The sequence below is a fragment of the Parasteatoda tepidariorum genome, chromosome 12, assembly GCF_982258835.1.
Source record: "Parasteatoda tepidariorum strain Cologne lab strain chromosome 12, Ptep-v5.0, whole genome shotgun sequence".
NCBI classification, from domain to species: domain Eukaryota; kingdom Metazoa; phylum Arthropoda; class Arachnida; order Araneae; family Theridiidae; genus Parasteatoda; species Parasteatoda tepidariorum.
Genome location: NC_141766.1, coordinates 5,162,188 through 5,189,821, shown reverse-complemented (window position 1 = coordinate 5,189,821; position 27,634 = coordinate 5,162,188). Strand labels below are relative to the sequence as shown.

General features: G+C 31.7%; 1 protein-coding gene across 3 annotated transcripts in view; it reads right to left on the bottom strand.

Moving 5' to 3' along the window:
- Positions 1 to 27,634, bottom strand: part of LOC107453368 (adhesion G protein-coupled receptor L1) — a 70,419-nt gene that overhangs the window by 30,043 nt on the left and 12,742 nt on the right. For 2 of the 3 annotated variants that reach the window (XM_016070179.5, XM_087156092.1), the window contains exons 3-10: positions 26,974 to 27,185; positions 22,813 to 22,942; positions 16,117 to 16,180; positions 15,303 to 15,424; positions 12,607 to 12,710; positions 8,829 to 9,074; positions 4,992 to 5,115; positions 2,985 to 3,183 (exon numbers count right to left, since the gene is read on the bottom strand). In XM_016070179.5, the coding sequence (XP_015925665.3) occupies positions 2,985 to 3,183; positions 4,992 to 5,115; positions 8,829 to 9,074; positions 12,607 to 12,710; positions 15,303 to 15,424; positions 16,117 to 16,180; positions 22,813 to 22,942; positions 26,974 to 27,185 (1,201 nt within the window). Of the gene's footprint in view, positions 1 to 2,984; positions 3,184 to 4,991; positions 5,116 to 8,828; positions 9,075 to 12,606; positions 12,711 to 15,302; positions 15,425 to 16,116; positions 16,181 to 22,812; positions 22,948 to 26,973; positions 27,186 to 27,634 lie in introns of those variants that run through there. The other variant, XM_016070181.4, reaches the window with a different exon arrangement.

The following is a 27,634-nucleotide window of genomic DNA, read 5'->3' as shown; positions in this document are numbered from 1 at the left end:
ATAACACCTCGCTGCTCCCCAATCGTCGAATTTTGCAAAGCGAACGCCATCCTTTCTTTATACGGACTGTCGCATCATTTGTAAGCCGCTTTTGATAAGAGCCTCTGCTCTTTCCTGCTCACGCGGGCACCCGCGCATGCTCCGATTTCAGTCAGAGACTCCAATCGCATCCCGAGATGTCTCGCTACGTTCTCCCATAGCGGAATATGCAAATATTTAACTGTTACGTTTTTACGTCGCTTCGTACCTTTTCATTACTTATCGTCCCATTTAACCCATTGATACACGAACTTAAACAAGTGCAAACCGGTTTCAGTGACGTAAGAACAATGCAGCTGTATAGTATCAACTGATAATTAAGATTTCACATAGAATCTTAGAGTACATCTAATAATTTGGTCAGGGACTGTATGTCTTCAAAACGTAATTATTCTATAGATATTTTCACATTTTTTTTATGTATATTTTTATTATTATGTGTTCATATTGTATTAAAAAATACAATAAATATCTTCTCAACTATCATTGAAACAATAAAATATTATTTCTAAAGATAATTTTTTATTGTTTTAATGATCGTTGAAACAACTTTTATTTCTGTTGCATGTAATTTTTTAGCAAATTTTAGATACTTCTGTATAGCTGTTTTCAAATCTGCAATCAGTTTCTTTCTCCAAGCAACTGACTTTTTTTTAAAATGACATTTTTCGTCTATTTTTTTTGTAGAAATCAACAAGTTTGAAACCATTATATATGACCGGGGATTGCATAAATTTTGCAGCAAACTTTTAGAGCAGTTCAGACACGTCATTAAGATTAAAATTATGTAGGAACTCGTGCCTGGAAATGTCGTCATATGCCACCAATGGGTACTTCCTAACTATGAACAGTTTTTTTTGTGTGTGTGCTTTGTCATAATAGCAATGCCTCTCTAGCCACGTACGATAACAATTCCAGGCATGGGTACTTATGCAATTTTAATCCCGATGATGTGCTCCAACTCCCCTAATAGTTTGTCGCAATTTTCACGCAACCCCCTGTCATGCATTAAGTTTTTAAATTTGTACATTTCGATTAATAATTAAAAAAAAGAAAAAAAACGGAATAAAAAAAAACAGAATAAAAATGTCATTTAAAAAAAATGTAGCTGTAGGAGCGAAACTAATTTCATATTTAAAATCCCCACACCCAAATTAGACAAGAAAAAGTATTCTTGAAATTCTATTCTTGAAATTCTATTCTTGAAAACTATTCTTGAAAAAGTTTTCTTGAAAAGTATTCTTTTAAATGTAACAAAAAATTTGTTCCCCAGTGTTATCTTTGGATAAATAAATCTTATAATTATATGCAAAATGTTTTCAATTAACTTAAAAAAATTTCCTAAGATATGACGAATAATACGTTAAAAGTGAAATTAATATTAGGGACCCAAAATTTCGACCGCTCTCCATTTTTGAGATTGTTACTGCTCCCATAATTTAATATTAAAAAATCTAAATCTGCTAAAAAAGTCATGTTTATTTAAAAAGAATTTTGTCATTTAATTAATAGTTAATTAACATTTTTAAAATGAAAACGTTGAAAGAAAAGTCGACTTTTATATATTCAATGTGTTATATTAAAACACCCCAAATTTAAAAAGTAAAAATTTTTTTTTAATATTACCCTTGTATATTAAGGGTAGTCATTCGTATAAGATTTTTTTTTAATATTATATTTTGATCTAAGGCAGATTTTTCAATTAGTTTATACACAATATGTCAGGGAAAAAATACAATTTTTTTTTAAAAAAAAAGCATGAAATATTTATATAAATTTAAATTCGGAACTTATTGCGACATTATTAACAAACAGATTTGATACAGGGTAAAAATTCTAAATTAGACACATAAGTTTATAATAAGAAAATTCAAAATCTTATAAATTATAACTAGAAAATGATTAAGCTTTAAAAGAAATAGTTCTGACACCTTGTTATTCCTTCAATTCAATTTAATCATTCTTTTTGGTTTTCATTCTAGCATTTTCCAACAGCTTTAAAAAGTAATCCTCTAAATCAAATAAAAATAGCTTGAAATCGCCTTACAATGTTTCGAAGTGAGCCGACCTGGTGGTCAAGTGGTTAGCGTGCCTGATCAGGTCATGGATGTTTCTTTCTCTCTGAGTTCTATGTCCTTTCTCCTTTGTGTGAATGTGACCTGTCAACGGGTTTGTGGTTGTGTGACGTGGGCGACCCTGCTCCACCTCCGTGGCTTCGCCACAGCTGCCCACTGTTTAACGAGAAGAGAGTAGCAGTTCTGGCATTTCTGTGGTTAATGTGGTAACAGACTTATATGGTTTTGAAAAAGGTTTACTTATTAAACAAGGAAAATATTTACTTGTGACGAATTCATTAAAAGATAAATATAATTTATTATTTTAACATAGGTGTATAATTTAAATAGATATCGGTCACTAGACGATGTCACTTTAAAGTTGGCGAAAAATTTGTTGTTAAACAAGTTTAGAGGCGCTATGATGGATGAATGGTGTGCGCATGCGTCGGATCAAAAACCTTTGGCGCTTTTCTTATCATACAGAGGGACCTTGCTTGCCCCTTCTACGTATCGGAGAAGCTAGACTTCTTCTCGCATTTTGTATTCTTTGCCCCAAGTGCCCGCCATTAAAAAAATGTTTCGAAGTGTTTTAATGAATAAAAATCAAATTGCAATATTTTCGAACTTTCCACCATCAACCTACACCACATTCGGGGAATGGAATCCACAGCAGAAAGACTTGGAGTACCATCTGTGGGAAACTTTTTGAACTAAAACCCGGAACAGTGGAAGAAATATGTCTCGTGAATTTCTTTTGCAAGAATAGTTTTTATAGCTGTGACCGTTTTCCTGTTATAAAGTTTTGAAATCTTATCGGTCTAATTAAGGACGTCTTGTAAGTTGGTTTGTGTTCCATATAATCTTAAAATATCATTTTAATTATCTTACTCATTTTCTTCTTTTAGAAAGTCACCAACACGTCTGTAAAGCACTCCTACAGCTGTGTTGTAGTCATTACAAACTAAGTAAGGCCGTCTCCAATTTAAATTAGCAGGTACAATGAGAGAACTGTCTATTCCTTTAACCTTTTGTGGAAAAACTATTTGATCAGCCTCTTTTTCTTCATTCATGATAAATGTTTGAAGGTCTAAGAAAAAATTGTTATTTTTATTCAACACTTCTTTAGAAGATACAGTAATATAATAATTTTCAATAAATTTTTTATGTAAATATTGGCGTTGCATTAAATGGAAGCATGCTTTGTGATAACCTTTGACTTCCCATACAATAATATACTATTTTCACTACTGTTGTGAGCTTGCAACAGTTATGCAAGACTGTTAGGATAAGTTTAGCCTATCTTTAAACAGCGCCCTCTTTGTTAATTCTGAAAATAACAGATAGCTTCAATATGAAGAAAGGCTGCAATTAAGGGAAAACAAAAAGCGTTTGTTATTCCTACGCTGTATTATCTGGACTCATAAAAATTCGCCAAAATTGAAAATTATTCTTTGATCTTGATAATTTTTATCTATTGTAGGTGGAAAAAACCACCAAAATTAGTGATTTTTAAAAATTGCGATAGCTGTTAAGACATTTAAATTATTTGACCGTTCTGTAGCATACATAATTCTTCTCAGCTGGATAGTAAATATAAAAAATTATAGTTTTGTCTCAATTGCAAGGCACTTAAACTGTGGCTTTTCTTTTTCTTTTTCTTGGCAAAAACCTTCAAAAAACACCGTCAACAAAATAGTTTTAAAACATGACGTTTACAATAGATGTCACCGAACATGACAATAGATTGCTATGATAATTGATGAACTGATGTGACAATCGATTATTATTTTATTTTATAACCGTCGTTGAACGGCCGACCCAATTTTCGGGTTTACAACTAGTGTTCAACTTCGCGGCCTTGTAATTTTGAACCCAATCCAGAAGACAAGGGCACTCCTAGATCAAGTATTGGGGGAAATTTACCTTCGTGGAGGACTTTTCGATGGAACTAACCCACATTTGCGTAACATGAAGAGGAAGACCACGAGAACCTCCACGGTTAGCCTGACGGCAAGTTGACTCTAACCCATAATCCGTCTACAACTGGGGATATTTCACGTCTGCACTGTGGTCTGTGCTTGCCGGGCGCGGAATTCGAATGACAATTATACATGACAATTGATAGACATGACAATAATTTTCATCGGGTTTTATTTTTTGCCCGTTAGTAACAAATTTACTAACTTTCCACTACTGTTCTAACTAAATTATTGGAACTTTATTTTACAGATCGTTGCTATCCTCCATTTTTTGATGGTCAAGAATTCTATCATAAGAAAGTAATGTTTTTCTAAGACGGTATGATTTGGTGTCCGATGCTCTAACCAAGAGTTGAGTAGCCCATTCGCTAGAGAATCGGACTTCGGTCCAGAGGCGTTGGATTTTGATCCTCGGAAGCAGCTAAGACCCACCCTGTGCGTGCGATATGCGTACTCGTAAAATTCTGCGGAATCGAAAGATCTGTAGGTGGTCCCTGAGCAATACCATTGGTACAGGGTTCAGAATTTTATTTCCTTCCCCTTCAAACCTATGTCTAAATTGTAGAAACGGCCTTTTGTAGTGGTTCTGGACATTCAGCGCTAAGCCACACTTTCACCTTAGCGGTTCTCGCTTATCAAATGAAAAGCGCTCCTTCCCGACTTAATTCACAATGCTGATGGCTGGCGAGGTGAGCTTCTCCAAGCATCATTAGAAACAACAATTCAACTTAGTTTATAGTTATTAATTAATTATTGCATTTTGGGTTAGCCTTTTGAACCATATGAAGATCCACTAAGTACGTGAAAATCCGATTATTAGAACGAAAAATATCCAAGTATTTTTCTTTGTTTACAACACTTTTTTGGTTTACTTTGGTCTTATGGGTTTGGTAATAGTATTGAAAGAAAATACTACCTATATTTTGGGCTTGAACTGTAAATTGAAGTTGACCCTCGGAATTTCTTTTAATGCAGCTAAGGTGACTTCCAATGATTGTTACAATTTGAAGAATCTTGCTTGCAGCTCGGGTTTGATGATTCTATGTTAATAAAAATCCTTTATTTTTTTCAGAAAATTAAAACGAAATAAAGTAATTTTCAAAGATTTCAGAAAATGTTTAATTTTAGTATTTGGTGACACCAACAGATGTAGTCATTGAAATGCTTAGTAGAACTTCACCATATGTAATAAGTTTCCGGGAACAAAACCAAAAAAAGGATGAAAAAAACTATTTTAAGTATAAAGACAAAACACAATCGAAAGTATAAAAACAAAACACAGTCAAAAATATAAACACAAGCCACTACCTAAAGTATAACACAATCAGCAACAAAACACAGTCAAAAACAAAACACAGTCAAAAATATAAACACAAAGCACTACCTAAAGTATAAACACGAAACACAGTCAAAAGTGTAAACACAAAATAGATTCGTGCTTGTCACAAAATAGTTTTAACAGAAAAATGAATAATTTTATTTTATACTCATTTACCGATGCTCAAATAGCGTTGGTATAGTTCGTTCACCAGGAGTTGGCGCAAGACTCCGCCTTCATCACGTGGTATCCGGTGATACTATTTCTCTATTTTTGGGAGAAGGATGTGAACAATTCTGGACAAGGTTGCTATTCGGTGATGTTGTTGTTGTTGTTGTTCATTTACGTTGCACTGAAGCTACACAATGGGCTAATGGCGACGGTCTGGGAAACATCCCTTAGGATGATCCGAAGACATGCCATCACAATTTTGATCCTCTGCAGAGGGGATGGCACCCCCGCTTCGGTAGCCCAACAACCTGCACGTGAAGTCGAGCACTTTACGGTAGAACAGTTTAACGAGGACCAATACCGCACACCCTCGGTCCCCATGCAGACTGATCCAAGTGGTCACCCACCCGCACACTGACCGTAGCCAGTCATGCCTGATTTCGGTGATCTGCTGGGAGCCGTGTCTTAACGATCAGTCCACTGCGGGACGCTATTCGGTGATCGTATGACAAATATTTATTTCGCAATCTTTATGCGCATTTTTTTTAACATGAAATATTTCATAAATTTGATATTTCTTTCTTTTGGGTGAATAGTTTGTTTTTTTGAGACATTTTGCTGCAATATATTTAATTAGCTAAAGTAACGAATGTATTAATTGCAGATGATAAAGTGAAGTAAGTGACTGAAAAAGAATACGCTGTCTGCGTTTGGCGCGCGTTAAGGTTTGTCTCAATTTCAAGCACGGAGACTTTTCTCCTCTTACTCGCACACCGAAATGAACTCAGGAAGTGGAGCCGAGCGCCAACTTCTGGTGAACGAACTATAGTAATATTTGAACAAAGTGTCCTATATGGTGTTACAGTGGCGTGGAAAGAGCCAAAAAGCTATCGAAATTTAACGAATAATTTTTGCCAAAAGCAGGACTGAAAATACCAAAACCTGTTTGATTATGGGATGAGAAAAAAAGAGTTAAAAGGCGATTATTAGAAATGAAAAATATTGTGGAAATGTGACGAATCTCTCGTGAAGTAGGGAAAGAAAATTGATACCAGGTAGACTGCCTTTTCAAATTTGAAGCCTTTCAACTCTAATGATTATCTTCTACCACAAAAAATCCTACTAATAAGAATTATTCTGCTCTAGAAGCATTTATTTTAAGAGAGTAATAAATAAAAAACAACTTACACATAGGGAAAATAAAAAATTTTTTTATATGATAACTGCGTGAAAAACATTTAATTAAGTAATTGGAAAAATTATTCGTATAACTTGATTTTATGTAAGTTTCTCCATTTGCTATTCAACAGAGAGATTTTTCACTTTTACGCAACAAACATGTAGGTTCTGCGTTCAGATTGTTCTGTGGTAATAATTACGATGAGCAGCTACTAGAACACTGGATGCTGCCTGAAATTCTTTCTATTGTCTTTTTTTCTTAATTCTCTTGACTTGTTTGAATATGAGTGTGTTTGATTTTTATTCAATCTTAGTTAATCAATTTAATTTCCCTTAAGTTTTATTTATGGTGTTTTGCTTACACATTATGGGCGTTTGACGTGTTAACTGTTGATTTTTAAGATAATCAAGTTCTTGCAATTTTTCTCAAAATAGACCTTTTATTTGGGAATTTCTACAAAATTCCAAGTATAAATAAGGGAGGACCAACTTCTAAAGAATGAAGAGCAAAGTTTTCAAAGGCCCAGTCAGTTAAACATTTATTTTTATTTATTTGATTTTTATGCATGTGAAGCGACAGATAAAAGCAATTTAATCGCAAATAGTTTTCATTTAGGAAACACCAAAAAGCAACTACACAACAATAACAGAGAACCAGCAGTTAATGTAAACATTCCAAGGAATCTGAAAAGCTGGAAAAAACAAACAGAACTCAAAAGTACTTCTCTATTAAAAATATCCAACCAACCAATATAAACCACTGCTGGGCAACCTGTCAATTATTGATCACGATGCTGGTCAAACATTGTACTAATTGTCATAAAAAGACAAGGAGATAAGTTGTTCCTAAGATGTTAATTACATTATATTTACTTTTTTTGTAGATGTTTTCTTTAACATTTAGCGAAACAATTCAAATGCCCGGTTGTGCCTCTGTTCATTATTCCTTACCAGTAATTGTAATTTTGTAAATTATAACACGAAAAGTACAGTTGAACGCTGTTTGATATATGTTGGCTCAGTGGTTAAGGAACTGAATTATTAATGAGAAGAACCGGGTTTCAATCCCCGATTGTGGCTTGCAGCTCACCCATCTTCAGATCAATGGGTACTAGCTTGTCTGAGAAGGGTCAAATCACGCTTGAAATTAGAGCTAGAGGGTAGTAAGTTGTTTTTATTTTATTTATTCATTTAAAATCATTGGCTTAATTCTGTTTTTTTAAAGAGCAGAGGTGTGCCGCATTGATGATCTGTTAAGAAAAGAAATTCAATTAGAAATCAACCAATAAACAGCTCTATATAAACCTCATTTCTAATTTCTTGAAATGGAGTTAGTTAATCCTTTCAAGGCAGCAAATAAAACTGCCTCACATATTCTTGACAAATTATACTTCTGGGGGTACTGAAATGGAGATTGATCGTTCTCTGGTATAGGTCAAAATTACGATCTGTGGATGAATGAATAGATGTATGAATGAGTTCGCCCTAAAAAACGGATGTGACGTATGGGTGCGGCAGAAGTCGAATTCTTGGCCATAGATGGTGCCTCTGGAAAACAAGAAAAATGGCCTACGATAACAACAGCAACTTATTTTTTACAATAATACAAACCTTTAAAATTGCAATCTCATAAACAATGTAGTTTTTAATCAACCACTTTTTTTATTTTGAAAAAATGTTAAGTTAAAGCAAATTGATTCATTGTGAATATGCAAACGATAACCGCAATTCTTTTTGGTTTTCTTGACTAAAATTTTGATTGAAATTTTCTGGTTCGCAAAAGTTTAAATCGGGACGTCACTTCTGAACTTCAACAGCTGTGAAGAATATCATAATTTGCTGGGCACCTTGACTGTTTCCAAAAATTGATTTCAATGATTGCAATTTTATTGAAAAAATTGTTATAAGTTTCTATGCTATTGTATGTCTCCGTTTGTAAAGCATTCTTGTGAAAAAAAATATAATAAAACCTACTATCAGAACTCATAGTTCTGATAGTAAGCTTTCAAGGAATTAATTATTATATGCTTATAAGTTCTGAGATTTCCAAAACCCTAAAGGAATTATGAATTATTATATGCTTACCACAGGCAAAACTGACCAAGCATCTTTGGTCTCATCTCTTAATATATTGCTCATGGATGACACCATAGAATGAGTAAAGACATAAGATTTATTTTCTCTTGTATATTTTATCTGCGTCGAAAATAAATGCATAATTTTTGTTGAAAGTTTCACCAAAGCTGTTATATCCCCATGAGACATATTTTGTTTCTTTGTTTCTTCAGCTAACTTAGTTGATATATCGACTGCATCTTTTCCATCATCAACCTAATAAAAAAAATATTTATTTTTATAATTGAAAACAAATATGTAATCGGGGTGCTTCAAAATAGTAAAGGCCGGTATACATAAAGAAAAAATGGAGTTGCAAACACTCGCTATAGAGAGGGTTGCAAATTACACGCAATATATACAACAAACAAATATTATTGTACATAAATTTAACTTTTTTGAATTTTTACGCGTTATACATTTATGACCACTACAGGAGAAAGTTAAAGGGTTGCCCAGACACCTAGAGACACACAACGACGATGCATGGAATGGCATACAGGATGATATACAGGATGCCCAACAGAGGACAGATTGATTTAAAATCTCTCGCAAAGAGTGATAGAAAAAAAACAGTGTGTTTATTCTGAAGGCAGCAAAAAATGTATGCATATTTTAGAATTTAGTTACAAATTTACAAACGGATGACTTTGCACGTTTTACAGAGCTCTTGAAAAGAATACAAGTGCCAGAGGTCTATAATCTAACCAGTAATAATTCAGTTCCAGAAATACATTATGTTCAATACAAGGTATAAACATTTTAATCGGGTGCAAAAAATCTCGTTTCACTTTGTAAACTGACCACTCCTAGTTAACGGTGGCTTGCGGTGCAATCTGTTGGAAGCTTTTGTAAATCAATTCCGAAATTTCTGCAGATTTTTACAGCTTTCACAGTAAACGTACCATTTGTTTCATTTCTCTATTTGCTTTTGTTTCTGAGATTTTTGAAATCAGTTTGTCTGCTGCATATATCAAACACATCCTGCAAACTTTGTGGAGTAAAAGCTATTCAAATTTGGTGTTGAAAAACTCGAAAATTGTGTTAATGATTACTTTATTTTAAGTTAATACCGAATCGAGTGTTCTTTTACACTTTAAAGAGAGCAGTCAAATCTTAACACTGATAATTGGTAAAGCTTATACCAATCTGCATCTCGCTGGTAAAAAAATTCTTTTTCCGGTAAGACAGGTTTTAAACACATAACAAATGCTTTTGAACTCTTATTAGAAGCTTAAAATTAAAAGTGAAAACTGTGCCATTTCAAGGTAGTGACAACATGGCGCCCAAAATGGCGGTTTGTTTACATGAAGTGTACTGATGAAATGTGAACTCTTTTTAATGGATTGAATTGACAGACTTGTCATAGCCTATTTATTACCAAATAAGTTTCAAAACTCTTCATTCAGTGATCGATAAAAAATATTGATTGTGGTCGATGATTTGCCTAGTAATTTCAATCTTTTCTGTTGGATTGATTTGTCAAACCACTCATATAAAGTGTTACATTATACATGTATGTTTTAGTTGTATAATATTGATATTTATGTTCTTATAAATCTGTCAGTAGCATTAAATAATTATATAATATTTAACTTCTATTCAAATCAGTTTTGTTCGAATTCATATTTCACTGCTTGGCAATTAGTAAGGAACAGCTGATTTATGCAAAGTAGCATTATTGACAGCCGACCAATAGCAGTAAAATCAAGTGTAGAGGGCGTGGTAGAGCAGTACCCGTTATCTATATAAAAGGAAGTGCACACAATTTTTTCGTACATTCAAAAATTCATAATGTTAGATATTTGTCCAAAATAGCACCATAGATCGTTGAACTTATTTCTGTTAGATTCAGTGTGGTGTTGCTATAATTAAGTGCAAAGGGTTAGCAAGATATCATTTGAGTTTTTACGATAGTGGACGAGCAGTCAGACGACGGGAAGCAGGTCAAAATGTCATCACTGTGTCCTCAGTAATGAGAACGTCAAAAAGTGTCCTCTCCCGATTAAAAAAGACCGCTGAAGGTGGAAATGCTGTGTGTTAGCATGCCGATGGTCGTTGTAGAAACACCATGCCTCCAGACGAACGATACGTATCTCCAGTAGCGAATAGAAGCAGAAATGTCACTCTTAGGCAGATAGTTATAAACCTTGCAACCACAACTGGTACACATGTATGCTCCTAGAATCATCTCGCGGCGATAAAATCAAGTTGATTTGCATGCATGGAAACCTGTTCGATGCATCCTGCTTTAAGCACGCCATCGCCGAGTAAGATTAAGTTGGTGTAAGGAACGTATTGGTTGGGGTAATCAGTAAATGTTCAGAGAAATGTTCTTCGACGAATCCCGATTCACTATGGGTTCTGGCTACCAGTTAGTGTGGAGAGAAAGATGGAGGGGGGAACTTGTTATGCACTATAATGGGTTCATGAATGTTATCGGTATGACCCAGATGTTCCGGTATGAGCAAGCATCAACTTTAATTGCTGAACACCTCTTCACATCTTTGAGCGAGGTAACGTTACATCGCAGCGGTATTGCAAAGAGTCTATTCTGGATCTTGTTTATCTTTTTATGGATGTGGTAGGTTCAGACTTCTGTTTATGGATGACAATGCGTGGCCAGACAGGTGCTCTGAGGTATCGGACGCTCTAGAAATTAAAGATATTGACAGTATGCAATGGTCTGTGTACTCCTCTGACCTAAATCCTATAGAGTATGCCTAGGTTGCCCATGGCAGGTGTATTTCACAAAGAACACACCCTTTCAAACCCTGCAATAGCTGAAGACAGCCTTGAGAGAGGAATGGGACAATATCCCACAAGCACTATTCGATAGTTAAGTGGACAGCATAAACAACAGATACAACATGTACATTAGAGTCGGGGTAATCACTTGTCTTACTGAGATACTCATTTCTGTTTCATTCTAGTAATAAGTCCAACTTTTTATGGCTGTTTGGAAATCATCCTATGAGCATCTTTTCGTATTTTTAATTTATTATTTTTCAATAGGTTGATATCTGAACTATTTTGCATAATAATAAATGCAAAATGTCTCTAATAAATATGCACTTAATTTCATTTCATCAATCAACGTCTATTGTTAATTATTTCGAAAAATTTAACTATTTCAAAGCAATTGTCAAGCAGTGTAATATTCTTTCTGCGTTGTGTGTATGCTTGATTAGCAAACTAATTTTGTTTTAAGAAATATTGCTCCTAAATTTATGATTTTTGCTTTATATTGTATCGTAAAAACAACTTTTCTTTTGTGTATTATATTTTACAGTGATTCTAAATGTTAGTGTTATTGATTAACAAGCATGGTGGAGGCTACTTTTAACCAAATCGAATATTCTTGGTGTAATATGTGAAACACCGCTTTGATGTAAAGTAGTTGCAATGCAACCATTTTTGGCGTTCAGACACACGGAAGTTTTTATCTTACTTCAATCAATATAATACTGTTTGTTATTATAAGGCAAAAGTAGGCAAAGCGCTCTCTATTTTTAGAAGCGTTTTATAAGTTTCTCTCTCTCACTTTAATCTATATCGGAAAATGTAATGCAGTTATATATTTATGTAAGTGTGAGCCAATTGTCAAAAGCGCATTATGAGTTTTTCTCACTTTGATTTACAACACAAAATGCAATAGAGTTTGCTGTGATCCAAACTTTTTATTATTATCTCTTTTTTCAGTTTAGAGCAGAAAATGTTGATATGGATGTAATATAATTTTACTTACGTTATCTTCTAAATCTTTAATCCAAACATGGCTACACTCTTGGATATCCGGTTTTGGAGGTGTGAATTTTAAGTTTGTTGCATTACAAAACCACTGTGCGTATCCTAATTATAGAATTAATCTAAAATGAGACGTCTTTTCTTTTTTAGATTTCATTTCGATCAAAAATATTTTTCAAATAGTGAACAAATACATATAACTAAAGACTGTAAAAAGACACGCGTGTTTTTAGTTGTGTAATAAAGATAATTATATTTCAATTTTTAGATTTCAGTGAACAGTATTGAATAAGTTTATAATGCATAATTTCTATAGTTCGTTTACCAGGAGTTGGCACTTGGCTCCGCCTTCATCACGTGGTATCCGACGATACTATTTCGTTATTTTTGGGAGAAGGAGGTGAACAATTCAGAACAAGGTTGATATTTGACGATCGCATGACAAATATATTTATTTCGCTATCTTTATGTGCATTTTTTTAACATTAAATGCTTCATAAATAAGATGATTTTTCTCTCTTTTGAGTGAATCGTTAGTCCTTTTTGCAACATTTTGCAGGGATAACAGCAGTTTTTAAATTTAAAATATATTTAATTAGCTAGAGTAACGAAAGTTATAATAGAATTCATTGTTTGCGTTTGGGCTGTCTTAATTTCAGGCGCGGAGGTGTTTCTCCTCTTACTCCCACGTTGAAATGAACTCAGCGTCCGAGGAGGTTGAGCCAAATGCCAACTCCTGATGAACGAACAATATATGTATGGGCCATTTTTGAAATGAAAAGGCACTTAGAAACATATTTCGTAAAAAAATAACGGAATAACTATTAATAACATTTTTATCTGCAATTGAATGTTTCTTGTCCATAAAACTTAAAACATCAGTGCACTTTTTGATTTGGATCATAAAATAAAAAAAATCAAAACATTAACTTAAATCTGCATTATGTTTTCCTTTGTTATGTAAGTTCAAAAGCGAAATCCCTAAAATTTCTTTTTGTTAAATTTCATAGGAAAATAAAGCTTAATAAAAGGAAGGTAACAAACGGGAAAAGAGTAACAGAGGGAAAAGCTGTCAGAACTAAACTTTAAATATTCTTGCATTGTAAATTACAGAATTTTACTCATGTAAATAATGATATCTACCTATTTTTCTTTTCATAAATTTAATATTTAATGAAATACTCTTTTAAAAATCAATAAATAATGTTACAATGAACGTGGTAACCGAGTGGAAAAGTTACAGAAAGGAAAAAAGAAACTGCAAGTCAATTTACTTGGACAGGTTCAATCAAAAAGGAAAAAAAAAATGCTTTTATAAAACTGAAAAACTTAGTTTGATCTTGCCATAAAATAATCAAATGATTATTAAAACAATAAATCTAAAACGATAATGCTGGTAACTGAGGGAAAAAGAATAAAACAGCTATACTTTGTCAAAGTTTTACTTCCTTAGACAATTTTTGACAATTAATGACAATTTTTAAAATGGATAAGATGGGTTATATTTGGTTTGGTTTGGATGGGATATATGGGTTTATCCATATAATCTTATATGGATAAGATTATAATGGATAACCCTGGCTTAATGGATAAGACGTACGATAATTACAATTACTACCGGCATTGAAAAGCCGACCTAATTCTGAGTTTACGACTATCAATGTTAAACTTCGTAGCCTTATAATTTTGAACCCAATCCAGAAGACAAGGAAACTCCTAGATCAAACGTTGGGACAAATTAGCCTTCTTGAAAGATTTTTTGGTGGAACTAACCCGCATTTGCTTTACGTGAAGTGAAAAATCACTAAAACCTCCAGTTATTAGCCTAATGATAAGGGGATTCTAATCTATGATCCCCCTGCCCCTGACAATATTTTATGTTAGCACTCCGGTTAATGCGAACCTGGAGCAGAATTCGTATCGACCAGCTAACTCTCCATCCTCTGAGCTATCACGGCTCAGGATTACAATATTTAATAACCGTCCTATAACAGCCGACCGAATTTTTTTTCAGTTTACGGCTACCAATGTTCAACTCCATAGCATTGTAATTTTGAACCCAATCCAGAAGACAAGGGAACTCCTGGATCAAGTATTGGGAGAAATTTGCCTCCGCGGAGGACTTTTTGATTGAACTAATCGCATTTGAGTTACATGGAGATTAAAACCACGAAAACAGCCCACGGTTAGCCTGATGGCAAGGGGACTCTAACCCATGATCCATCTACCACTGATGATGTTTTACGTCAGCACTGTGTTCAGTGCGAGCCGGGTGTGGAATTCGAATAAACCAGCCTTTGACGAGATTCGAAGCCGGTTCACCTCAATGGGAGGCAAGCGCTCTATCCCCTGAGCTAACACAGCTCAGGATTAACAATATTTTATATCCGTCGTTTAATAGCCGACCCAATTTCGGGTTTACGACTACTAATGTTCAACTCCGTTGCCTTGTAATTTTGAACCACTCCAGAAGACGAGGAAACTCCTGGATCTGTACCCCCAGAGGTATTAATTTGTTATGGGAACATGGAGGACTTTGCGACTCAACAGCGTGCATCAGTCACCATTTACTATACGGGGAGTCTTCGGCCTGCTGGGATCGAACCCACGAACTCTTGGGCCCAATGGCCTACCAACCAGGCTATCCCGGCCTAGGATTAACAATAAAAATAAATCTTAATTCAGATTTAATCTCACCAGTCATTCCTTCAGGGCAACTTTCATTTGCTGTTGCACCAGCTGCTGTAGGTGGCCAATCAATTTCAGCTTCCCGTGTTCCGTTACAAAACTGTGTGTTATTTGTATTTGTGGTTGTTGGGCTGAAAATATCAATACTTAATTAGTACTATTATAATTAGAAACGTTTAATTTAGTTTTTTACTTCTTAAAAAGGTGATGATTGATCTGTTCTCAAAGAACAGTTTTTAGCTCTCTAATGGGTATTTTCTTTTTATTTCAAGCTATCCGCCCTCGAATAATCAGTTGGTCTACCCTCAAGAACCTACAGCTGCTTCTTACATCTTTTGTGATTTTTTTTTTCTCATCATGAATATCAATAACGAGACAGTAGTTTCATACCTTATTTTACTTTCTGGAATAATTCAAAATACTTAAATACATGATATATTGCATTAAAAGAGTTTAAATATTTTTTTTAAAATTTTAAATATTAAAAATATCGTAAACATTTTTGACTCTGAATCACAATTTTCAAATTTATAATTTATCTGTAGTATCAGAGCAGAAGAGTATGAAATCAATCGCACCTTCTGGCAGTAGCGATCTCATCATAAATGCCAATAATGAAATACTTTGATACCCTGTTTTACCTTTTGGGTCCATTCAAAACATTTAGGAAGAACTGGAAATTCCTTTATTATTTAAAATAGCGAGGCCTTAAAATTTATTGACCTTGCCTCAGAATATTGTATAAAGTCACATTTTGAAGGACAATTATAGTTGTTCATTATTAAAAGAGCTTGTCTAATTTGTGAAACAAAAGATTTCTTACCTTGAAGTAGATATTGTTGTGACTTCTTTTGTAGATTTATAAAAACCTGGACCCAAAGTTTTGCCTGAAATAACATTCTTGAATTACTTTAATTGGAAATCACTTTGAATTGAGTTTTCTACAAGAGTTTCGTTCAACTGCCCACCCGATTCTGAGTTAACGACTGTAACTGTTCCGTAGCCATTTAATTTTGAACTTAACCCAGAAGACAAGGGAACTACTGGATCAAGCATCAGGACAAACTAGCTTTTGAGGAGGACTTTTTGTTGGAACTAACCAGCATTTACGTTAAATGGAGAGGAAAACCTCCCACCGTTAACCTGACGGCAAGGGGATTCTAATTCATTGAGGATATTTTACTTCAGCACTGTGATTGGTGTGAGCTGCAAGCAGAATTCCAGTTGATGAGAGACAGAAGAATCGAGCGATGCGTATTTGTTTATTTATTGGTACACATGCATGCAAGCTCATGTGCTCAATTACTTAAGTACGGCTTATAAGCCTTTGTCAAGTAGAAAGACAGATAGTACAATTAAGAGAAAACAACACTGGGATACATCCAGGATTCCAGCGGGATTCGAACCCTCTACCTCTACAGAACATTTGACGGGTGATACTGCTCTGCCCGGGAAGCCCTGAGTACTAAATGAGGATGGGAAGAATCGTAAGAAAGGTATGAAATGTCAAAATGGTACTTTTGTACCGCATGAATCACTTAATACGCAAAATGAGGGGTCTCTCTGGCTGAGCTGTATCACCCACCAAACGCTGCGCAAAGCTGGTTCGAATCCTGCTGCTATCCTTGATGTATGTCCATGCTGTCCTTCTATATGACAAAGGCTTATAAGCCTTAATTGAGCACACAAGCCTGCAAATGTATGTTGTAACAAAAAATAAAGAAATAAAATAAAAGGAAGCGAGTTAATATCTTTTATTGAACAACAATTCATCGAGTATAATAAATCTCTTAACTTTAAAGACACAATTATTAACGATCTTATTGAATAAGTACTAAGTTTAAAAATTAAAAGTCCTGAATAGTGAAAGATCAATGATAAGTTCCTAAATCTTATATCGACAAGTACGATGTTAGAATTGGTGTTTTGGAAACTGAAATGTATCAGATGCGACAATATTGAGGATGCAAAAACTTAGCAATTTCAGTCAAAACGGAAGCAGATTACGAAGGCCTAAAAGAATTAGTAAGCTTAATTTTAAGAAATTTCGAACGTAATTATCATTGCTCATCGTGTATGCAATCATCAAGCAAAGACACAGTGTTGACCAATTGTTGCACAGTTCACAGCGATGCAAAGTCGTTTCAGTAGCAGCGAATAGAAAAGATCTACTAGTATTTTATCCCCATGACTTGACACGATCTATATTCATGAGTATTTTGTCCCAGGTAATAAACACTAGTAGGGGAGTGTCGGGTACTCCCGCCCACTGTTAATTTCATATGTATAGAATATTTTTTCAAGTCAATGGGCCATCGGACATTAATTGTTATATTAAAAAAAGATTATTTTCAAAGTTTCAAGTATTTATGCAGCTGGTAACATGGTAAGCAATTGTTTTGAAAATATGTTGAATACAGTAGTCAAATTTTTTAAATTTCTATTTTTTTAAGTTAAACTATTCTTTTTTTGGTTTATACCTTTTGTATTATTTAATTAGATGATAAAACAATAGAAACATACAAAAATATTGATTATTACTCAATATTATACAGAAATATAAGCAAAACTCTTTGAGTGGGCGGGGCTACCCGACTCTCCCCTATTCCAAATAATTTAAACGTGAAAAAATCTACTTAATTTTGCTTGGTGAGAGATTGTAAAATATTTATTAGTCAAAACTAAAGCTATAGAGCGATTCGGAAAGAAGCTGATTTGATCAATGTTAGTGTCTGTTGAATATAACTCAAATTTCCTATTAACTAACTACAGGCACTTTTAAATAGCCTGAAAGCGCCCTAATCACGACAATCTCAAATGCTTCATAATACATATTACTTATTTCAATATTCAGTGAATTCGATATAATTTTGGCGAAATCAATGTTTTATGTTGATTATAGCTCGAATTTCCTATTAACTAACTCTAAGCACTATTAACGTTTCTTGCCCTAATTATGACAATCTCAAACGCTTCATTATACATATTTCAATATTCAGAGAATTCGATATAATTTTGGCGAACTCAATGGGCTTTTATGTTAATGACACTTGATTATAGCTAGAATTTCCTATTAACTAACTATAAACACTCTTAGATAGCCTGAAAACTTTTCTTGGCCCTAATCATAACAATCTCAAATGCTTCATAATACATATTACTTATTTCAATATTCAGAGAATTCAATCTAATTTTGGTGAACTCAATGTGCTTTTATGTGATAACTCAATTGATATAATTGTTTGTCCGTCACATGAATGTCTAAAAATGACCAACTTTACAGTATTGTTAACTTTAAGGCATTTATTATTGCAGGAGCTCTAGTAGGTCTGATGGTGATCTAGTTTACTTTAAGTACAAACATAACTTTAGAAATATCGCCATACAAATGAGTTCTGCTGAATTGGTTGTCATGTACAATGCAAAAAAAAAAAATAAATAAATAATGATAATTAATTCATAAATGAAATAAAATAATAATAGCATAAAAAGGAAACACACTGAATAACTTTCGATCGAATGATGGGATTTTCACGTATTAGGACTCAAACTTTACCCTTTCGACCCCACCAGGACATATATCATCTGCAGGCGAAAGCACCACTGGGACATAAGTATCCAGCCTAAAAATACCGGTGGAACAGATAAGTTTCAGCCCCCCCCAATAACCCCTATAGTTAATTTTTTTATTTGATTTTGGCAGAATATTGTTAATTTTATCTATTAAAGTCGTAATTTGTCTTTTTATTGGAAAATAAAAAACTGGTCTTGAAAGGGTAATGGTTCACGGGGGTGATATATGCTAATAATTTGTGCGGATAATATTATAAGTTACGAAATCAGATACATAAACTCACTTTCTCTGCATAAACATATTTTTTTTTTTTGTAGATTTGTCTGTCGCAATAGTTAAGTCAAGAGTCAATTTTACTTTTTGCTTATTTTGCTATAACTCAACATATTTTTGAGCGAATTGAAAAATGTTTGTCCGCAATTATAAAATTCGTTTATTCGTAGATAATTGCGTGCACAAAATAATTTTTAGCGTAATGTTTCTTTGTGTAAATCCTATTCATACTTAATTGAGCATTTTATTTCAGAATATACTGTTTTTTCACAATTAATTGGCCTATAAAAATATGACAATAATTAATAACATTAATATTGACATATTGGATACATAGAAACTATAATAAAGTTCTACTGACTCAAAATAAATTTGCTTCACTAGCACCGATTTAGAAATGCATCTGGAACTTGCGTCGAATTTATTTGCTCTTTCTCTACAGACGAAGTTTAATCTGTTCGATTAATCGATAGTTTCTATAATATGTGAAATAAGATATATTATTGATATATCATGTCAGTTAAACACCGAACTAAATAATAAATGCAAATTTAATAATTAAAAAATCTCAAAACTAACAAAAATTAACTGGGTAACAAATCGTAGTCAATTCGAGATAAATATATGAAAATATAGACGTCATATTTTTCGAAAATATTTATGTATGAATAGAAACAGAAAATTAAAAAAAATATCTATCGTCCAAAATACGATTTTTGGACAAAATGAATCTATATGATCACGATGGGCACTTATCAAATTTTTATGATTTTTTTTGTAATAAGTGAATCACTTTAAACTGGTTTTAGAAAAAAAATATGCGCGTTATTGAAAAATACCTATGTATATCAAGAAACATTTATAGAAATATTTAAATAAAAATTTATTATAGAACCTAACACACAATTTTGAGTATATTTTATATTAACATAATCTTTCGAAAATATCCATTTATAATTCAAAATTATAGAATTTTTTAAAAACATTTTATTATAATTTAAAACACGCAAATTCCGGAATAAAGCTAATGTAAACTCGGACGTTTTGTGTATTTTTTTATTGATTTTTTGCAGCGCATCGAGTGAGTAAATTTATGATGTGAAAATATATGAGTCATATTTTATCCAATACATGCCTGAAAATAAATATAGAAACATTTAAGAAGATTTTAATATAGTCCAAATGTGTGAAGTCAGAAACGTACATAAAGATAACACTCTATTGGACATAGCTTATAATTTTTTTGTATAAAGTGAATCTAAATGGATTTATACTAATATACGTATGTCTGATTTCCTTAAAATATTCATGAATAACGAGAAATAACTATAAACATATTTAAAGAGAAAAATCTTAGTCTTAAACACCAAGTCTTGAGCTTTTTTAATAATATGTTGGATAATGTATGAATTTTCTATAAATTTTTGTATCGAGCGAATTAATTTAAACTGGTTTGATATAAAAACATGGGCGTCACATTTTCTTTATTTTTCCAAATACGTATGGAAATATAGAAGTTTTTTTTTTAATTAATAGTCGCACGCTAAGACTAACCAAATTTAATGTCGAATTCATGTCAGACACTTAGTGAATTTTGTATAATTTCTTCTAGTTAATAAATTTGAACTGGTTTCAAGTTAAAACATGGGCTTTGTACTTTTCAGAAAAATCTATGTGCGTCTTGAAATAAATAAATAAAAATTGTTGAAAAAATTTATTATTGTCTAAAATAGGCGAAGTCCGAAGCATATTTAATGATAATATGTTGGACAATTAGCAAAAGTTTTACTTTTTTTTTTATCATTTCTTGCGAAAATATGGGCAATGTTTTGGAAATATATGTGCAGACACATGTATAGAAAATGTCTAAAGTATTTTTATACAGTCAAAAACACTCAATGTTAGCAGATTAATTGCCATTTTTTTTCGAACTTTTGCATCGAGATAATCAATTTAAACTGGTTTTATGATAAAATGCGGTCATCATATGTTTCGGAAATACCTATACATGTCTAAAAATAAATATATAATTTTTTTTTTTTTTTTGAAAAAAGAAATTTAATAAAGTCCAAATCTTGTGAAGTCCGAAAGCGTATATATCGATTACATTATATTGGATATGAATTACACTGGGGAACAAATTTTTTGTTGCATTTATATAAATACTTGATCTTGTAAACAATTTAAATAAAAAGTTCGAAGTCAAAATTCTAAAAATATGTATGTTAGCAAAAACAGTACTTCATCATGGAATACACTGTCTGCTATGTCCATGATAAAGTGCTGTTTTTGTTCACATACACATCTTAAGAATTTCGTTTTTGGTTTCTAACGTTTTATTTAAATTGTTTATATAAGACAAATTTGATGGTTTTAGCTGTTTTTAGCGCTTTTCCATTTCCACTTAAAATTTTAAAGATTTTTCTTAATATTTGCTTAAATCTATTTCATACTTTGATAGGATTCTTGTCTAATTCGTGCATGAAGATTTCAAATCTCAAACTAGTTTTACTCCGAAATTCTTTTCTTTTTAAAGTTATTTTTAGTATTTTTTTGTCGAAATCTACAAGTTTAAAAACGTTATACATAACAGGGGGTTGCATAAATGTTGCACCATACTTGTAGGGGAGTTGGGACAAAGAATATATAATGTGAGTCTCACTTATATATTCTTTGGTTGGGGTACATCATCAGGATTAGAACTGCATAGGATCCCATGTCCGAAAATGTTTCTAGCGGCTTAAGACATTTCCATGTTCGGGTTCATATGCAATTTTAAACCTGATGATGTGTCTTAACTCCCCTTGAAGTTTGTTTATGCGACCCCCTGTTATATATAACCTTTTCCACTGTTATTTAAACTTAGTCTAAATGGTACTTAACTCTTTTGTTATGACCTTTCTTTAAATTCCACTTGTTTCAATAATCATTATCTAAGATTCGTATATGAAGTGAAATTTCTTTAGAAATTTGGAAAGAAATTCTAATATACCCAAAACATGCCAGTTCCTAAGCATACGTAACATTAACATAAAGCTAGACGTTGTTTTTTTTCCTTCAAATTTTATACATTTCTTTTAAAGCAAAAAGGCAGTACGATAAGTCACAACCCCGAGAGGTTAGAATCTTTGATTAATCAAACTCAGACACGTGCTGGTAAGTATTTTCTCGACTTACACAAGGGGTTTCCACAGCCGAAAATAACGGTCGAATGTATGTTGGGCATGAGAAAATTTCTGTTAAACTTTTGCTTTTTTAGTATTATAGGTGTCATCAATGCCACCTGCTTTATGTAAGTGGGATGGGATTATAATCGTTTGCATATCTTATCCTGTGTTCTCTTTCAAGCAAATTTCACGGGTGTGGCTTGTCATCTTCCTGGTGTAGAAATTCCAATGCAAAAAGTTTTTTTATAGTCAATTATTATTTTTTTAAATTTTTATAATCGTCGAAAATTTGGTAATTGAAAAACATACAAAATTTAGTCTTCATTTTAAAGTATGTAAATTTTAATGACAATTTAAAAATATGAACGAAATTGGTCAAATAGTTTCTGAGTTAAAAAATTTCAAAAATTTTCCTTTGACCGCTAGTGTTTGTGTTTTGTCCTTTAAAATTTGAAACTGGAATTCACCAAATATTTTGATCGTGCTTTGTGTTTAAAATACTTACTCTTTACTTTAGGGCTTGTTAGCATAGCGGTTGTAGTTCGAGAGCTAGTTGTAGTTCCAGGAAAAGTGATATTTAGAATGTCTTCAGGTAAAAGGAATTCACACATCCCTAAATGATGAGATCTTTGATCCTAAACTTTCAAAAAAATTATTTATTGGTAAACAATTTCACATCAGAAGTTACAAAAAAAATAATTTATTCATCATTGCAGAAATTCTAATTTGTAAAAATCACCTTAAATTTTACTGAGAGTTACGTAAGGGCCACTATTAACACAACCTGTCTGTCTTCTTAAAAATTTATAACAGAGAAACTTTTAAGGTTGAAAAACAATCTTTAGCAGAAATTTCATGTGACAGATAAAATATATTTCTTCCTAGGCTTTATTCTTTTAGTTCAATGATTTTTCAACAGATGATGCTGCAAGTAGCAAACTTATAAATCAAAGAACAAATTCATGTCACAGTTTTTCGAAATTTTTTAAATTTACATATATAAACATAAAAAGCTACAACTAATCCTTTTATGTTATTCCTTTTTAGTAAATATTTTTCTTAATTTATTTTTCTAAACGAAACGCTTTTTCTCACACTTTAATATTCTTATCCTGTCTTTTAATCTATTTTTAGTTCAAGTATGCATTTGTTAACTTTTTAACGTTTATCCCTGTAACTGAGCTTGAGAAAGCTCAATTTCCCTCGACCTATTTAAAAGACCAATTATTATAGATTTCCCTTATTCCCTAAAATAAAACATTTTACGGATTTATGTTGCAAGATTTACCCTAACTTTAAATTGAGGAGCACTCCTATTTCGTGTCACTTGGGTATTCTTTCTCTAATTATGATGAGTAAATAAAATTAATTTGCTCTTCTTAAAATCTGGTGCCCCCCACCCATATATATATATATATATATATATATATATATATATATATATATATATATATATATATATATATATATATATATATATATATATATATATATATATATATATATATATATATATATATATATATATATATATATATATATATATATATATATATATATATATATATATATATATGGGTGATTCTCACGAAATATGACAATTCACTGTCCCTTGCTCCAAGACCTAATACTATAATACCTAAAAGAACTTTTTTTTAAAAAAAAATAATAAATTGCATTGCTGTTAGCATTTTAAAATGACTTTGTACTAGCATTGACTGTTTTGTATAGTTAAAAAATTTAATTGAACTTCAAAATGTCATTTTCCTGGCATGTCCCAATCAATGTTTCCAATAATAACTAGCTTCAAAGCTTCCCATAAATTTTTCAATATCTAATTTTTTTTTATCTCAACCGGTGTAAGCATTTCTAGAATATACGCAGAGGGTTTTATTTACAAAAACTTCGTTTGAAATTTTTTTTTCTGTCAATAATTTGTTTGTCCCAAGAAAATCTGTCATTTTCCTGACTGCTTTTATTTAGTGGTTTATAGCCAAAATAGATAGAGCCAGCAATCAATATCTTATGTTAATAGATTTATTAGATACGAACATGTCTTGTTGCATGAAAAGGAACCAATTTTTTGGTTCAAAATCTATTTCAAAAAATTTTTCAAGATGGGTAGGTTTTTGTGTTGTCGTTTTCCTGGCTTCCTGAAATCATTAATAACATAAACTACATAGTGAGTTATTTTAAGAAATCCTGTTGTTTTCTGCAGAATGTAAACTTCGTAGGCCAAAATATTAAATTAAAATTATATGCTATAAAATGGCGAATTTGTCATTATCCTGGCTGTCATTTTCCTGGCTTATGAATTCCAGGACATTGAAGTGCTACCAGAAATTTTTTTTAACTCTAATACTGTAATGAGGAAAAGCAAATATTAACCTAATACCAAGTTTATGTAAGATTGTAATATGGTTGGATGTAATCAAAGTTATTTATTTATTTAATGATTGATTATTATACACAATTTTATTCTGTACATATCAGCAACAAAAAATTTTTTTGATTCTTTCTACAGTAGATAAAAAGAATTAATCTAAGCAATTTATGGTTCATCTAACATAAATGCTTAAGCTGAATTACTTACTATTAACTTAAAATGACTGTTTTTTAAACTTCTAAGCCAATGTATCATTTTCCTGGCATTCAAGATTTAGTGAATTCCTATTTCACTTTTTTTCTCGAGCAAATGTCAATAAACTACTCTGCTGTCTGTAAGATATTAATAAATTTAACTAAAGAAGTATACAAAAAGAATTTATATTACTTTGAAGACTTTAAATTTGAAGAAATTTTTTGGTCCGAATTGTCATGTTTAAAAAGAGTCACCCATATATATAGTTTCAATGAAATATCTTCCTGATTAGTGATTGGTGATGTTCTAATATAGTGAAAATGATTTTATGCTTATAAGGATATGGCATGATTTGTGAAATTCGCTTATGAATAAAACTTATTGTATTAGTAGTTTATCGTAAGGGTGTTCATTTTAAAATAATAATGCTCAGGCTAGTCAACTGATTGAAAGACGCATTGGAAAAATTTAGCATAATATATATATATGCTAGTTAAGTTTTACACTTCACTATCGTCCCATTGACTTTATTGGTAATGTAGTGCGTACGTAAAGTAGTGTAAAGACGTAAATCTTCCCTACTCTAGTTTCTGTTTTTAATTCAAAATTTTTTTTTTATAGTTTGTAGTAAACCTGTCTATCGAAGAAAACCAAACGGAAATTATTTCATAATTTTTCGAAGTCTTTCAGTGAATGGAAATCACATTATGATATTTTCCAAAAGTTCACCCTTAGTCCCAATTACAAGTTATAATCAGAGAATGATATATATATATTTTTTTATTTTTTACAATAAAATGCAACTGGGAAAAGGGACTTCTATCAAGCTTAATATTTTTTAACTGAAAGAAGATTTGTTTTTTGTCTTACGTCACATAAATTTGTTTTTTTCTTCTTTATCCTTAACTTTATTCTTGTTATAAATTTTTGAAAACCGTCAATCTATGAAGAACACTATGTATTTCTCTAATAGTAATAGCATTAAAAAACGTGGAAAATACTGCTGACTCTTCGGTTAAATAATCTGGGGAATTCGAATATGACTCAATTTTCCCTGTCACCAAACGTTTTCTGGGGAGTCCTCATCATAATTTTATTACTTTTTGATAATTTTGAATTTGATTTGGAAGAAGGATAAGGATTATTATAACCTCATGCATTTTCTTTTTGTTTTACTTATTATTATAATTGTTACTTTAAAGCTGCATTACTGCTTATTTTAATATTTTGTAAAATTTCCTTTCTTTTATTTTTTCATACTTTTTTTCAAGTTTATCTTTGAAAAAGGATATTTTTCACAAGGATCACTTGATTTTACTTACATGTTCTGCTCTTGATTTCTTTGATTTTTTCTGCAATCTGGTACCCATTAGTATATATATATATATATATATATATATATATATATATATATATATATATATATATATATATATATATATATATATATATATATATATATATATATATATATATATATATATATATATATATATATATATATATATATATATATATATATATATATATATATATATATATATATATATATATATATATATATATATATATATATATATATATATATATGACAGGTCACACTTCCCATGATTTTGCATGCAACCATTTGGTATAATTGACTCATACCATTAGTATTATAAGATTCATAATTATAATGCTTTTACTGTATTAATTCAGGGATGATTTTTACGGAAATGTAATTTTCCTCAAAATGTTTTCATGTTTTGATGAAAACTACATATCCGATTCCACAGATTAATAAAATTTACCTCAAACTCGAATTCGAGGTGAGAAACATTGCTTAGAATGAATTAGCTTAATAAATATTTAAATATAAAATAAAGATAGGTTAGGTCAACCTCCCATGTTTAGCATATTTTGTCTACCATTTGGTTTATTTAATTGACTATCAACATTAGCATAAGGTTTATCGCGTTCATTGTCGTTTATTAAAATGTTTTTACTCTAAAGACAAATAAAATGTTCAATTAAATTAAAATGTTCAGTGATAATTTTGTGCAAAAAGAGTATTCATCAAACTATGAAAAGATTAATAAAATTTACCTCGAACTCTAATTCAATATCGGAAGCAGTGTTTGCTGGAGTAAAGGCTAAAAATGTGCAGCCACTGTTAGATAAATAGTTATATCTAATTCTATTCTGTAACCATTCTTGAAAAGGGCTGTCTGAATTTGTCCATTTAGTCATTTGTCCATCTGTCCCATCTTTTCCTTTGGGACAACTTATTCCACTTGTCCAAATTTTTCTTTGTTCTGCTGTAATTTTAAAAAAAGATTTCATTTTATTAAAATGTACAATCAAAACATCCCAAATTACTTTAAATCGAATCGACGAATCTCTCAGTACTAAAATGCAATCTATTGACTCAAAGAGTGGACCTCAATTATACTAATTAGTAAAACAAGATGCTGTTTTAAGACATCAGACAAAAAAGTACAGTACGCCAGGGTTAACGTAAAAAAAGTTACTCGAACCAAAACCCAAAAAAGTGATTAATGTCGCTTCTAGAATTGATTTAGTGAAGAAATGGACGTAGTTCTTAGTTTTTCCGTTAGATTGCTGCACTCTATAAGCTCTAAATCAATCCAAGTTACTTTTCAAGGCACCACAAGAATTCATTTCAGATAATGCAAATGTCTTGGAATGTGTATTATATTTCACGTCTTTCAATTTTATTTTCTACGAGTCGAAATTTCCTACCTGA